At 34.0% G+C, this 14,578-nt stretch overlaps 2 protein-coding genes across 3 annotated transcripts; both read right to left on the bottom strand.

Annotated features, from left to right (window-relative positions):
* Positions 1–252: 252 nt before the first annotated feature.
* LOC127245895 (F-box protein At3g54460) lies at positions 253–7,121 on the bottom strand. 2 transcript variants are annotated; one of them, XM_051267037.1, is made up of 9 exons: positions 6,584–7,121; positions 2,974–5,589; positions 2,676–2,889; positions 1,823–2,104; positions 1,667–1,726; positions 1,462–1,592; positions 1,070–1,184; positions 681–830; positions 253–505 (listed from the first exon to the last, which is right to left on the bottom strand). In XM_051267037.1, the coding sequence occupies exons 1-9, from the start codon at positions 7,057–7,059 to the stop codon at positions 473–475; spliced, it is 4,077 nt and encodes a 1,358-aa protein (XP_051122994.1). In that variant the 5' UTR covers positions 7,060–7,121; the 3' UTR covers positions 253–472. The 2 variants fall into 2 exon arrangements, with proteins under 2 accessions (XP_051122994.1, XP_051123001.1); XM_051267044.1 differs by having other exon boundaries at positions 2,974–5,609; positions 6,584–6,776.
* A 2,658-nt stretch (positions 7,122–9,779) lies between these two features.
* LOC127245887 (protein NRT1/ PTR FAMILY 5.4) lies at positions 9,780–12,755 on the bottom strand. The gene is made up of 4 exons (XM_051267034.1): positions 12,584–12,755; positions 12,267–12,484; positions 11,328–12,083; positions 9,780–10,518 (listed from the first exon to the last, which is right to left on the bottom strand). The coding sequence occupies exons 1-4, from the start codon at positions 12,645–12,647 to the stop codon at positions 9,898–9,900; spliced, it is 1,659 nt and encodes a 552-aa protein (XP_051122991.1). The 5' UTR covers positions 12,648–12,755; the 3' UTR covers positions 9,780–9,897.
* Between the last annotated feature and the right edge of the window lie 1,823 nt (positions 12,756–14,578).

Raw genomic sequence — 14,578 nt, 5'->3', positions numbered from 1 at the left:
TATAGATTAAAATAACTAGGTAATTATTTTTGTGTTTGAATCTGATTTGTGCTTTAGACTTCTAACTGAATTTTTAATAATAATAATAATAACACGACCTAATTACTCAGAAGATGCTTAAATTTGTAATAAATTAATTATAAACCATGAACCGTACAAAAAAGTGTTGTTTTTGTTTGTTTGTTTTTCAACCGTGGAACGATTAAAAACTACTACTACTACTACTACTAATGATAAGCTAAGCAAAAGATGGATATGAAGCATGAGATGGATTTCTTCTTCTACGCGAAGCTAAGGAAGAGTGTTGCCAACATTAGACCTATAAATCAAACAGATCCCACCGGCTAACCGAACCGAACCAAATCAAACCGAACAGACCCGATCATGGTCAACACCGCTGATCAAATACAGCGCAATTGAATCTAAAATACATAACAATGGGAACTAAAGCATTAAAAGGGATGAATTGTTGTTAGCTGCACAAAGCCATAAATGCCGCCGGCGCCTGCATTGAATACGAAACACAAAAAAGCCGATCTCAGTAACTTCACCCGTAAAATGAGTTTGTCAGGGCACATTTAGTCTGTCATCTCAAGTAAAATGCATAGTCGTCTACGACAATTAAATGATGAAAATTATTGAGATAAAGGGAAAAAGAAGAAAAATGTAAGTGAATCTACCTTCTCTGTCCTAGAATTAGTCCGCACAAAGCCGAGATGAGCCAGGTAGTTGCTCTCAGCAAAATCATGTAATGTGCGAAATGGTCGCGTTCCATCGTGATCATTCTCACCAATCTCTGCATTCAATAGTCGTCGGCATTCTTCCCCATCCTGTTAGGGGAACATATTGTTAATCAAACACATAATTATTAGGGAGGATAAAATGTTTCAAAAGATGGAAACGATTAAATAAGAGCCGTTTGTTAATAATTTACACGATACAATTCTTGCTTCTATTCCTAGATGCAATAGGGAAAGAAGTTTTGAAGTCGGAATATACCAATATAGCCTAATATAGCTCATCTTGCCTAATGTCTAATCACTAAAAGGAAATAATGAGATGGAGATACCTGCAAGAATTTCAACATTTGCTCTTCAATTGTGCCATTCATCGCTAGTGTCTCCACATGAATCGGGCGAATCGCACCCATTCGATGTGCACGACTAATAACCTGCTCCTCCATACTGAACAGTTGAATCACAAAAAACTAGTTAATAAGGTAAAATGCAATCATATGATATTTCTTTCTTCATTTTTTAATACTCTGAACTGAAATTACAACTGAACTCAAAAGTTGTCAACCTCGTAAAATCAGTAGTTCATGAGAATCAAGGATACAAAGATTTGATATAAGAAGATGGGATTTGCAGAAATGGCAGGCTCAAGAAAACCATCTTCAACTCTAAAGAATTTTCCATGCTTGTTATTTTTGTCAAGACAAATAATAATTTTCTATTTTACCTTCGATCCCATATAGGCTCCATCAGATAGACATGAGTCGCAAAGCTTAGATCAAGACCCAGTGCAGCACTTCCATCCATCAAAAGAGCCAAACAATTCGCATCATATTGAAAAGTTGCTAGTGATTTCATCTGAGAAACATAGAAGAAAATTAGCCGCCAGGCATTTATGCCACAAAAAGCAAAAAAGTAAAACAAGAACAAACCTTATTGATTGAGTGCATTGGACTGTACATTCCAACAAATTGAATGCCCGCAATTGTCAGCTGGGATTTTTTTGGAAATTATAAGTCATTAATTTGGATAGAATAAATAATGCAGTTACATATTTGATTAATTAAAAATAAAAAAGAAATAACTACCTGTTGTTCAATAACATGGATATGTTCAAGAAACTGAGAAAAAATAATAACTTTCTCCAATGGAATCTGGCACCTTTCATTTCCAGATTTGCTGCAAGCCCCTTGATCTAGAGATGTGTTAGAATAGCCCAGGTCAGATGAGAATTGCTCATTAGACGTAACCGCTCCAATCTCACTGGAGTACCCAATCTTTCTATTATTTTTCTGTAGTTCTTTTAATTGGTGTACTAGATATGAGACTTTGCTACTAGATGTCGACTGCCAATCAGGATTCCAGTCATCCTGCATCAAAACAGTGCATCTTTCAAAATGTTATCAGGACTCAGGAGAATCTTAAGGGCACAAAAAAGAGAAGTTGTGGAAGGAAGATGGAAATCTTCATTCCGATCGCCTTGCACTCAAACATAGCGAGCCACTCCTTTTCCTTCCATTTTCTTTTATCCAAAATAGTCATTAAACAACAGTATCACACTTGAGCAAGGGGAGCCATAGCTGCTGGAATTTAAAATTGGAAATCTAATTTGAACAACAAATGGACTCAAATGCCAATCAATAATACCTTATGTCCCATGAGTGATGTTTTTAAGCATCAATCAAAAAACAGAGAAAAAGAAATGATTTTACCAAAAATTTACAGAGATAACCAAGTTCTTGAGATTTCAATGACATTCCATCTTAATCTAAGATGCTGAGAAAAACATAACAGTAGATATTTTTGGACAATGACATGGATACTGAAGGTTCTTTGTTTCAACAGACTATTACAGCACATACATCTGTCCACAATGCACAATATATGTACACAAATTCAAATAATATTGGGATACAACAAAACAAACTAGTTCAAGCATACCTGTTTATAGGAAGGCTGCAGCTCAATTAAATCTTTTGGCACAGGCCACTTTGGCTTAGGATTTTCTGGACGAGCTAGTTCTTCAGGACTCTGCATTTCATATGAGTTACCACAGCCAGGAAATGTACACTTTTCACTGTCTAGAGAAACGCAATCAAGGCACAACAGGTGCCTACAAGGTGTAATGACAGGTAAACGACACCATTCTCCGCACCTAACAAAATGAATACCAAGAAAAAATAACTGTTACACTTTCCAATGTTATGAATCAGAAACAGAAAGACGAATCTAAACTCACCTCATGCAGTTGCCACCATACAAGAGATTGTATTTTATCAAAGCATGTTCCTGGGACATAGGATCCAGACCATCCTCTACTAAGATATCCATGGTGTCTTGAATATCTTGACCAGCCTCAGACATTCTGACATGTCCCGCAACACAGCAGGATAACCTCACATTTTTTATGGTAGCAGCACGAAATTTCCATTGTTTTGGGTTCAATAAACTTTCAACATGAGATGGGTCGTTCCAGTCAGCCATTAAAATATTACGACGGACAGTTTCCACCAGTTCATTATAACTTTTTGCATGCTCTTCAGAAAAATCCAAATATGTAATTTTCTTTATGCAAGGTGGAATTGCTTTCAGATCAGTTTTCCTTGCACTGATCATGCACCTGTTAAGCAACTGCAGCAAACGCAACCTGCCCTCTTCCATCTCTGCCTCAAATGGCCTAAGGATACCAGCATCCCATGACTTTTGGTTCAACCCGTATGTCTCTTCTTTGAGGAACTTTAGCATTGGTTGAAGATAAGATAGCTGACTGTTAGGTGTATTAGGAGTAGGAGTTCCTGTCAATAGCCAGCGGCTTGTGGCAGTTAGCGAAACCAACATTTGCAATTTGTTTGTCAGAGTGAGACTTGAACCAAGTGTATGCCCTTCATCCAGCATCACCCTCAGCCAATGAACTTGCATTAGCACACTTCTTTTACGAGGACTCCACTCAGCACTCAACCGATTGAAGGTAGTTATTACAATATCATAGTCCCAAGCCAAATTGTGGGGAGGAGGTTTTCTCTTTTGATCGCTCCATATGTAAACTCTCAGTTGACCTGGTCTCACATGCCGTTCAATTTGGGTTCTCCAGTGATCAACAAGATTTGATGGAACAACTATTAATGTTGCACTTGACAGATACAACCTCACTGAGTTTATTGGTTCACATAAGGCAATCCTAAGGGAATCCAGATCAAAAGTCAGGTTCAACAGATTTTTCGGATAATACCACCTCAAATCACCCCTTACAACTCTTTTTACAAGGCCAAAAGCTTGAAAGATTCTGTGATAATCACGAGGCACTCTAGTATCAAATAGAGAAGTTCCAATCATTGGGCTCACCAACCCAATTGTTTCCATTTCTGCAAGCTTATCAGGTGAAAGTTTAGCTAGCCAAGTCAAGGCTTTCTTTGTTTCAGAATTGATAAAAGCATAGTGTTCCTTTAGCACACTAATAAAGAAAGACACATTTTCATCTCGCCCTCCATTTGATCCCTTGGCATGAAATCCTGGTAAGTATGTGATAGACTCCCTAACATCCCAGGATTCTTCAGGAACATTACAACTCTGATATGTAGGGTCGCTGTTCATGCTACAAAACCATGCTGTAGAAACATTTGCTCCACATTCACCAGAAACTTTCCGCCACTTGCTACAAGAATCACACTGGACCCAAGATTCATTTAATTCCACATCATCTGTCACTTTCTCTTCATTTGTATTCTTACTGAACAAGGTCCCTTGGGAAAAACCCACTTGCTTTCCCAAACCCCTTTGTTTGCGACCCTTAGAGCCATGCTTTCTCTTTTTTGAGCATTTATTAGATGTAAGAGATGACTCATCATAAGCTTCCAGAAGATTTCTCTTTGCATTGCCCCAGCTCCTCCCACACCTTATAGCAAATGTTGCAGGTGTCGAAGACACAGATTCGATGAACCTTTTTGGTTTATGGGACCATGAAACAGTGGATGCCAATGGTTGCTCAGATGAACCAAGAAGCATTGGAGAAGTTGATGAATTCCTTGTAGAAGTCTTCATTGGGGTGAGTTCATCAAGGGTTAATTGCCCCCTGCGAGATTTCTTTCCCACATTATTCATCAACTTTGACATGTTACTGCTGGTAGTTTGCTCAGCGCTGACTTCATAGTAGCCACACCTGTTATTCCCATCATGCGTGCACCAGATCACTTGCGCTGCATCTGAAGGTTCTGCCACCGTTCCCTGAGTCTTTAAAATTAGCGAAAGAGCAGTAATAGTCTTACCCAGTCCAGGTTCATCACAAAACATTCCTCCATGGAAATCCCTTGCTATAGGAATTTCACCAGCAACAATCTCACCAGAAACCATATTGATATTAAAATCAAATCCATCTTCTGTTTTGAAATCCATGTATAGAGGGTGTTGTAGAACTTGCGATTCCCTTTCACGCTTTAACATCCACTTAACTGCAGCCTGCTGGTGGGGATAGAGTTTAAGTTTCATGCACGGCATGATGGATGCCGCCAAATACCTTAAATGATGGCATGTCAAAGAAATCTTAACAAGAGTAACTGGATTTAGTGTAGACAGGATTTTAATCAAAATATCATCTGACAGCATCCAGATACCAGAATCAGAAGAAGAGTCTTCTGGATTTATTCTTGAAAATTCACACTCTACTTTCTTTGTGACACAAGGCAAATTCTTAAAAATTTCCTGAAGTTCAAAAAGCTTTTTGGGCCTATGATTGTTTGGAGCAGAGCAATGCCATCGACAGCCAAGAACGTGGCAGTCCATTGCATGCCAAATGCTATGATAATCATCAACGCCAAATTTCACCGACTTGGATATCAAGCTTCTAGTTTCCCAATTGCAGCTGCCAGGAACATGTACAAACTACATGAGAATGAGCAGCAAGGTAAAACCATCTACTGCAAAAAAGAAATAAGAACAAAGAAAAGAAAATTATAAAGGTTCAGTACATATTAGAATTGAAGCTTGACTCTTAAGAAAAATGGCAGGCCAAGTCAACTTACCATCATCTAACACTCATGCAATGGCTGGTTGACAATATTTCACTAAAGCCCATAAAAATTTACAATTGGTACTTGAAGATATTACATATATCATTTTTTCTTGCCAATACCCAACAAAAAGCAATCCAACTAGTAGTTTCAAGACCATTTGAGAAATTCAACAAGCAAACTAGGAACAAATTCAGATGCTCAAATATGTTTATGTGATTTAAATTTAATATGATAGGATATATGTCTAATATATCTATTCTTAGTAAAAATAGATCCAGTAAGGGACACAAATCTGCTTTCCTCTGATACAATAACTAATGAATCCAACAGCAACCAGTACACTCGCCTACATCCCCTTCTAATGCCTTCAGCCAAAACAAGGAACCAACCTGAAGTATTTGTTTGACAAAAAATCACAAAAGTACTCAATCTATGGGCATATTGCAACCACCATCATCACAAGTCGCACAAGCAAAATGTATTATCCCAATGCATGCTACTCTAATTTCATTAGCAAAGTAAGGAAGCCACCCATTAATCAAACCCAAGGAAGAATCTTGGACACAGTCTTTTCTTTATCAAACTCATTCTTAAATAGTATATGATGCATAATAAAACTTAAAATGAAATAATCAGGGTCGCATAGTATATATATATATATAATTATATACGTTCACCTGCCAATATAAAAGCTTCAAACCATGAAATTCAGCCGCGCACAAAAAATACACCCAACTCTATGAACCAATGAAATCAAAACAGTAATGCAAAAGCCAAAAACTCAATTTTGACGAGAGTGACTGCAAATAAAGACTAAAGTGAAAATTATATGCAAAAACGAACCTCAAGTGTTTGAATAGGGCGGCTGCAGTGGCGCTCAACTTGGGAAACTGCCATCCATCCCACAAAGCAATCGGCAAGTATACATCCACTAACACGACAACCCTAATTTCCCTACTTCCACCATCCAATTCGTTGTCGCGCTGCGAAACATCCACAATTCTCGCCACGATTCTCAAGCACTTATGCGTGACGAGGGCGTGCAATTGGTGCACCACACTAATCGATCCGTGCACCATTCCAATTCTACTCCACCGCTTCTTCACAGACGGCGGCGGCGCTTTGGAATCCGAGGATTCTGGCCTCCCAATGGGGATCAAGCGTACGTCATTTTGCGCCGCGAAGTGAACGTTGGGCGGATCACCGGCTATGCGGCATGTCGAATTGAGGGGAAGATAGACGCCCGCAGGAGCCGCGACCACCGCGCAGAGGTAGCCACAGAGCTTGTGGTCGGACGGAGGCTCGCCGTCGATCTCCATTATCCCTGATTGGGGGGATTTTTGGGGAGGCTTCTATCGATTTCGGTGACTTGTTGAAATAAAATTTGTTTTCGTTTTTATTGTTCCTCCAAAATTTTTCCAAAACACATTTATTTTTTATATTATATTAAAAATTAATTTTATATTTAAAATATTATATCAATATCTATCACAACTATTTAAATTTAAAATTTTTACTATCCCAAAATCCAAACTCCCAGACAAACACACCCTTCGTCTATACTCACAAGTCGACATCGAGGAGGACATGGGTTTGGGTTGTGAAATTACCGTATTACATAATAAATTTTTTATTCTAAAATAGATATAGTAGTAAGATTTTATGCACGTCTTTTTACAATATTTATCGGAACAAACCCTAAAATAAAATTGATCAATAATGATTAAAGGGAATAAAATAAACAGCTAATTGGATTTTTTACAAATTCCTCTTACAAATTTTTTACACTTGATTCTTATTTTTTATGAATTTTGTCACTAGTTACATGTTTCACCAAGTTTATTTGAAGAGATATTAAAGTTGAATTTGGTTTGCAGAGTATTAAATTCGACCAAAAATTTAACTGTGCGTACTTTCGGATAATAGCGACAAATTTCTACGTCATATAAAATAAAAATAAAAAGGTTAGAAGTTATGATTCAACCTAAAGGTCAAGGGTTGGGTTGAAAGACTACACTCTCATTTCCAATTTCTGTTATATTATATTTTTTTCTCTTCTTATTTTTTTTTAATTTTTTTCTAAAAAAGTAGATGAACAATTATGCAATGTATATAACTTTTAAATAAAGTATGGTGGAAGATATAAATACTTTCTATAATTATATCAGTATTTTTAGTTATTATCTATACATAGTGTATTTATAATAAAAAAATACTTCTTCCGTCCTAAATATCTTGCAATATTTTTTTTTTTTTGTATATCCCAAAACACTTTACAATATTTTCAAAATATGAAATAATTAATTATATTTAATTTCTGTCTCACACTTTATCCCCTAACATCATCTAAATAAAAAAATAAAATATATATTTTTCTTTCCATCACATCACCTAATATCTAAATTATCCTATTTAATACTACCCACCTAAAAACTCGTGCCAAAAATAAATGTTGCATCTCGTTTGAGACGTAGGAAATATTGATTTATATGTTTATTATTTTTATTTTAATTAAGAATAAATAACTTGATATTATTTATTTAATTTATTTCTTTATTTAATTTTAAATAAAAGTCTTCAATAAACTATTATTTCGTTATGTAAGAGTGTGTTTGTTCGAGGATTAGATTTTAAGTTTACTATTCATTTTTTTTTTCAAAAAAAAATTAAATCAAACACATATTTTTCATTTTTTATATTATATTAAAAATTAATTTTACATTCAAAATATCACATCATACAATTACTCAAATTCAAAACTTTTACTATTCAATTCTCAACTCAAAATCAAAACCCAAAACCAATGAAATATTTATTTTTTAATTTCTATATTCAAGAGGTCAATATTATACCCTCTCTTTTATCGGGTTTATTTTTTCCACGAATTTAAGGTATTTTACTATAATAGTGATATATAGTAATAATAAAGTAAATAACTAAAATAATATTATTAGAATTGTGTGATATAAAGATAATAATATTTGTGTAATATATTATAAATTGTAAAGATATTTTTAACGTTAACTAATACATACCATTACTAAAAATAAATATAGATACAAACCGAAATAAAAAAATAGATAAGTTATCGGGGGTGGGGGGCATAGCACAATTCTTCTTGGAGGAGGGTTGTTTGCCCGGGTGACTGATCCTGTGGAAATTCAAAATAAAGAAAATAAAAGCGCGAAGGGAGGCACGAAGATTATACTACTGGTTAAATGTGAGGGCATATGCAATGGTACACTATTTAAAAATACCTCTTAAATATACTGTAAGGACATCCGCAACCGTACATCTCCTCCACCACATCATCATTTAAAAAAATATAAAAAATAAAAATTAACAGCTTCGCTTCTTACAAAGATGCTGGGAAGATGCAATTTTATTGCCATGTGTCCTAATTTAATTGGGACATATGACATTAGAATGTATATATATGTATATATATTATATATTATATATATTTTATTTTTGTAATTTATATTGAATTTATTGTTATATTTAAATTTTGTAGTATTTTTATAATTCATAATATTTTATATTTTATAAAATGATATTAATATTGAATATATTTTATTAATTTGAAATTTAATATATAAATACAAATATTAAATAAATATTTTTTTAATAAATCAAAATATTGACAAATAATAATATAATATAATATAGTATAATAATTAAATAAATAATTAATACTACAATTAAAACTATAATTAAAAAATATAATATATATAGATAATATGAAAATAAAAATTTATTAAAAAATTAGAATGAGTATTTTTGTTGTGAATATAAAATAGAAGAGAATATCTCCGCTGATATAATAGAGAGAGAATGTGACGTGAAAAAAAAAAAATAATGAAGATACTAAAAAAGAATTGGGTATCTTCATTGCGGATATCTAAAGATGACCTAGATGAGAGGTGTGCAGATAGACTAATTCCGACTTCTCTAGGTCATCTCTGCGGCATAGGATTTGACTAGTCCCAATAAAAAAAAGCTGGTTGCAAATAGGTAATCAACGAAATTATTCTGTGGGGAACTAAACATCAATAAATAAATAAGCATAATAAAAAGAACTTAAAACCAAGTTCCCCGAAACTAAACTAAACTAATCCTCATTTATTTTCTTCCACTTAATCAATCTAAATTACTATCTAATTATATATAGGATCTTCTAGAAGCCCCATCTCCTTCTTCTCCCCTTCAATTCTCTTGTACAAAAACTTGTTCGTCACAAAGAGATACCCACAGAAATTGGCGGCGCTCATCGCCGCCAAAAGCCAGTAGAAATTTTCGAGCTTTGCCCTGTTGAGGTTATCGCCCAGCCATGGCTGCCCTGCTTTTGAGCTAATCCACTTCACAATCGTTATCAAAATACTGCTCATAAAGTTTCCGACGCCGGTGACCGTAAGATACGCCGCCGCGCCGAGGCTCCTCATCCCCGGCGGCATTTGGTCGTAGAAGAGCTCCTGCAGTCCGATCACCGTGAAAACGTCGCAGAAACCCATCATTACGTACTGCGGGATCAGCCACCACGCCGCCATGGGGAGCACCGCCGTCGGCTGGTCAAGGAGGCCGTGCTGCCGGGCGACGCGGAGGCGGTTGGATTCGAGCAGGGCGGCGACGGACATGGTGAGGATGGAGAGGACTAGGCCGGTGCCGATTCGTTGGAGGATTGTTATGCCGGAGGGGTGGCCGGTGAGGCGGCGGAAGGAGGGGACGAGGAGGCGCTCGTAGAGGACGATGGAGATTAGGATGGTGAGGCCGGGGAATACCTGCAGTCATTAAATTAATAATAATAATAATAATAGTCGTGTAATATATTATAATTTTAAATAATATTTATTATGTTTAGTATTATAAATTAGTAAATTTATTTTGGAATGGATGAAAATAAATAATAATAACCTATTGATTGTACAGAAAGAGTATTATAATATTTTTTTGTTATTTAATAATCTATTTATAATTTTACTATATTTCAATGCAAAAAGTAAATAGATAAATATGGATCGAAGAAATAATAATAAAAAATATAACTATTGTAAATAGACTAAAAAATAGAAAGAATAAGTCAGGATAAAGTATATTTTATATAATGTATTATAAATATAATATAGTATTAAAATTTTAACATATAATCTCATAGTTATTAATTCACCATTCATCCAGGGTGTGTTTGTTTGAAGGATTTTGGAGGATTTTTACTATTCATCCAATTTTTTCCCCCCAAAAACATCACATCAAACACCTATTTTTTATTTTTTATATTATACTAAAAATCAATTTTACATTCAAAACATCACATCAAACCCTATTTATATCACATCATACAACTATTCAAATTCAAAATTTTTACTATTCAAATCCCAATCCAAAATCCAAACCCCCAAACAAACACACCCCCAGTGTATTAATATTTATCTATATTATATAATTATTAAATATAATATAAATATTAATATGTTGTTTTTAATATAATATTAATTTATATTATAATTTTAAAAAATATATATTTAATTTGGTATATATTAAAAAAAAAAGGAGGAATAATATAAATTCTCTGAAATTGCACAAATTATACCTGGAAGGAGGCCGGCGGGACCTGGAAGGTGGCGGTGAGGTGGAGCCGGAGAGTGCTGATTTGCTTGGTGAAGTAGGTGTTCACCTGCGCGAGGACGACGGCGAACATCAGGCAGGTCAGCCATATCGGAATTAGCTGGAGGACGAGTTTAGTTTCTTCGATTTGGTTGATTGAACAGAGTCGCCATGGATTTCTGACTTCGCGCAAAGCATCCTCGCCGTCGATCATGGCGGCTTTGTCTAGGAATCTGAATCTAGCCGTACTGGTGAGAATCCGACCGCCGTAGAGGTTACTATCTTCCTCTTCGTTGCAAACGCCGCGCGCTTCCTTCGCCGATAGTCGCTGCTTCCTTGCGGCGGCGACGGCCACCTGCGCGAGCCTCGTGAACGGACTCCCCACCGGAACCTCCCGCCGGTAGCTTCCGCTCCCAACCAAAAACACGATGAGCGCGGCGGCGACCGCCGCCGACAGGATAGCGTAACCTACGCTCCATCCGATGTGATCCTCGATGTAGACGACCACCAGAACCGCCATCGTTGCGCCGAAGACGATTCCGACGAACCACCAGTTGAAGAAGGAGCTCTTCGCCGCCTTCTCCTCGGCGTTACTGTCGTCGAATTGGTCGGCGGCGAAGGTTTGCACGCACGGTCTGTGACCGCCTTCGCCGACGGCGAGAATGTACAGAGATGTGAAGAAAACCGTGTGCCGGAATTGCAGCGGAACGACGGAGACGGCGATGGTTAGCGAGATAAGGCCCTGTTTGGCACGCCAACAAATCAATTGTCATAAAATTTATCATTCTAACATCACATTCCGCGTGACGGTGTGTCGTTATTCGTAGAATCAACAAATTCCATTTCCTAAATATAGTCATCAAACAAACACTGCAGAAAATTAAAAACGAAAAATATATAAATGTATATATGAATGGAAGCATACAAGGAGGTAGATACTGGTGGAGGCGAGGATCATCCTAAATCGACCGACGTACGAGTCGGCGAGGAAACCGCCGAGCACGGGGAACACGGCGGAGACGCCGATCCAATTATTAACATTTCTCGCGGCGGTCGCCATCGGCTGGTGGAACACCTTTGTCAGGTACATCATCAAATTTGCAGAAACTCCATAGTACGCAAATCGCTCTGCTACCTCCACAGCTGGCAGTAACGGAAACATCGAGCACAGCTCCTCAACCAACCACAATAAATAAACACGAAAACATAAATGAAGAAGAAGAGGAGTTTAGCTGCACATACCGATGATAAAAATGGCGGATTTCCAACCGCCGCGAGAGGAATTGCTCGGAGGCTCCATAGCCATAGGAGGTTGGGATGGATGGTGGAGTGAGTGATTTATTCATTCATTCCCTTCTCCCTTTTTATAACAAATATCAATAAATGAAATGAATGGGATTAATTGAACCTACTTGGCAACTTTTGTCTCTTCCTTTGGAGGTTGGGAGGTCAGAAAGCACTTTAGAGTTTGTTTTTAGAGTTTTGATTTGAAATTTGAATAATAAAAAGTAAAAAACATAAATTTTTATCTCAATATATATATATATATAATTTATCAATTTGATTTTAATATATATTAAACTGATTGAAATTATATAGAATGAAAGTTGATAAAAAAAAATTATATTTAAATTAAAATTAATAATTTTCTACTATATTAAAACCAAAAGTGATTATTTTTCTAAGATAGTATTAATATATATTAAATTTTTTAATAATAATATTTTGAAAATAATTTTAATAATAAAAATAAATATGTAATATAATATCTATAGTTGATAAAAACAAATAAAAATTTGAAAATAATACAAGGTTTGTTCATCCAACATTTTTTATTAACACAATTTTTTATGAATATTAATAAAAAATATAATATTCCATCCGTCCATTAAAAGATTATTATTTTTCATCTTCGTATGTCCCAAAATAAAATTATTATTTCCTAATTTAGTAATTATACTACCTATTTAACATAATAGATATCTTTTAACTTACGATATATTACACAAATATCATTTATTTTATATTACACCGTACTAATAGGGATATTTTTGTCTTTTAATATAATACTAATATTAAAAAAATTTATGTGCAAAACATAAACACCACCTTTCCAATGGGACAGAAAAAGTATATACATATATTCATATAATACAATATTTTCTTCATCTCATTTAGCATGTTCAAATTATGTAGATAGAAGAAGTTAGAATAAGTATATTTAATAATAATTAAAAATATATTAGTAAAAATAATATCTTTTATAATCTAAATAATTATAAATTATAGTTATAATTACTAATTATTTTAATTTAAATTAAAAAATAAAAATAACTTCGAAACTAAATATTCAACAAACAAAATAATATGTATATGTATAAAAAGCATGTTTAAAAATCAATAATCCTCCTTCCGTAGTTAATTTATCTATTTTATTATTAATTCATCATTGTTTAGTAGTTGTATTTTACACATAACTTTAAGAGATTATTTACAATTTATATATTATTATAAAAATATATTATCATTATTACTGTTATTTAACTAATTTATTTTTTATTTTTTAAAAAAATTATAATTTATAAATTATTACAAAAATGTCATTATTATTATTTAACTAATTTGTTGTTTTTAAAAATAAATTTGACTATAACTTTTATGTATGTATACATATCAAATAATAATATTTTTTTAAAAAATACAATGAGTAAAAAGTAGATGGATAAACACATATCTGTTATGAATATATCTCATGAATATATATATATTATATTGTAAAAATTTAGAATCAAAACACCATTGATATTAATATAATATAAATACATTGTTTGTGTCTTTGTTGTTCGCTAACTTATATATTTATTCACTCATAATTTTTTATTCTAATAAATAGTAATTAATTTGTCATAACATTTTATATTAATATTATTTTTAATAATTTTTCTATAATATAATTACTTTATCATTATTATTATTATTTTTACTTATTTGACTTTTATATTAAAATTATTATTTATTTTCTAAATGTATACTATAAAAAGTATACTAATATAATAGAAAATAATTAGGGTACTAAATGGATACTCATCACAATGTTTATTATAGCCTATTCAATATATTAAATAATCATCTTGCTAAAAGTTTAAATTTAAATCAAATGATCATTGTGTGTTTGTTTGGGGGATTGAACACTATTCATTCAATTTTTTTCCCAAAAAAACATCAAATTAAACACCT

Source organism: Andrographis paniculata, unplaced genomic scaffold (assembly GCF_009805555.1).
Source record: "Andrographis paniculata isolate CXL003 unplaced genomic scaffold, ASM980555v1 Contig10END, whole genome shotgun sequence".
Lineage (NCBI taxonomy): Eukaryota > Viridiplantae > Streptophyta > Magnoliopsida > Lamiales > Acanthaceae > Andrographis > Andrographis paniculata.
This window is presented reverse-complemented; position numbering and strand designations above follow the sequence as displayed.

What these genes read in the sequence shown, in the direction of transcription:
- LOC127245895 (XM_051267037.1), bottom strand. Translation starts at nt 7,059, where the DNA reads ATGGAGATCGACGGCGAGCCTCCGTCCGACCACAAGCTCTGTGGCTAC. An exon ending in TATGGTGGCAACTGCATGAG is followed by an intron (nt 2,890 to 2,973) that starts GTGAGTTTAGAT and finishes TCATTTTGTTAG; the next exon opens with GTGCGGAGAATGGTGTCGTT. An exon ending in CAATGCACTCAATCAATAAG is followed by an intron (nt 1,593 to 1,666) that starts GTTTGTTCTTGT and finishes TATGTTTCTCAG; the next exon opens with ATGAAATCACTAGCAACTTT.
- LOC127245887 (XM_051267034.1), bottom strand. Translation starts at nt 12,647, where the DNA reads ATGGCTATGGAGCCTCCGAGCAATTCCTCTCGCGGCGGTTGGAAATCC. An exon ending in CCACCAGTATCTACCTCCTT is followed by an intron (nt 12,084 to 12,266) that starts GTATGCTTCCAT and finishes CGTGCCAAACAG; the next exon opens with GGCCTTATCTCGCTAACCAT. An exon ending in TCCCGCCGGCCTCCTTCCAG is followed by an intron (nt 10,519 to 11,327) that starts GTATAATTTGTG and finishes TAATGACTGCAG; the next exon opens with GTATTCCCCGGCCTCACCAT.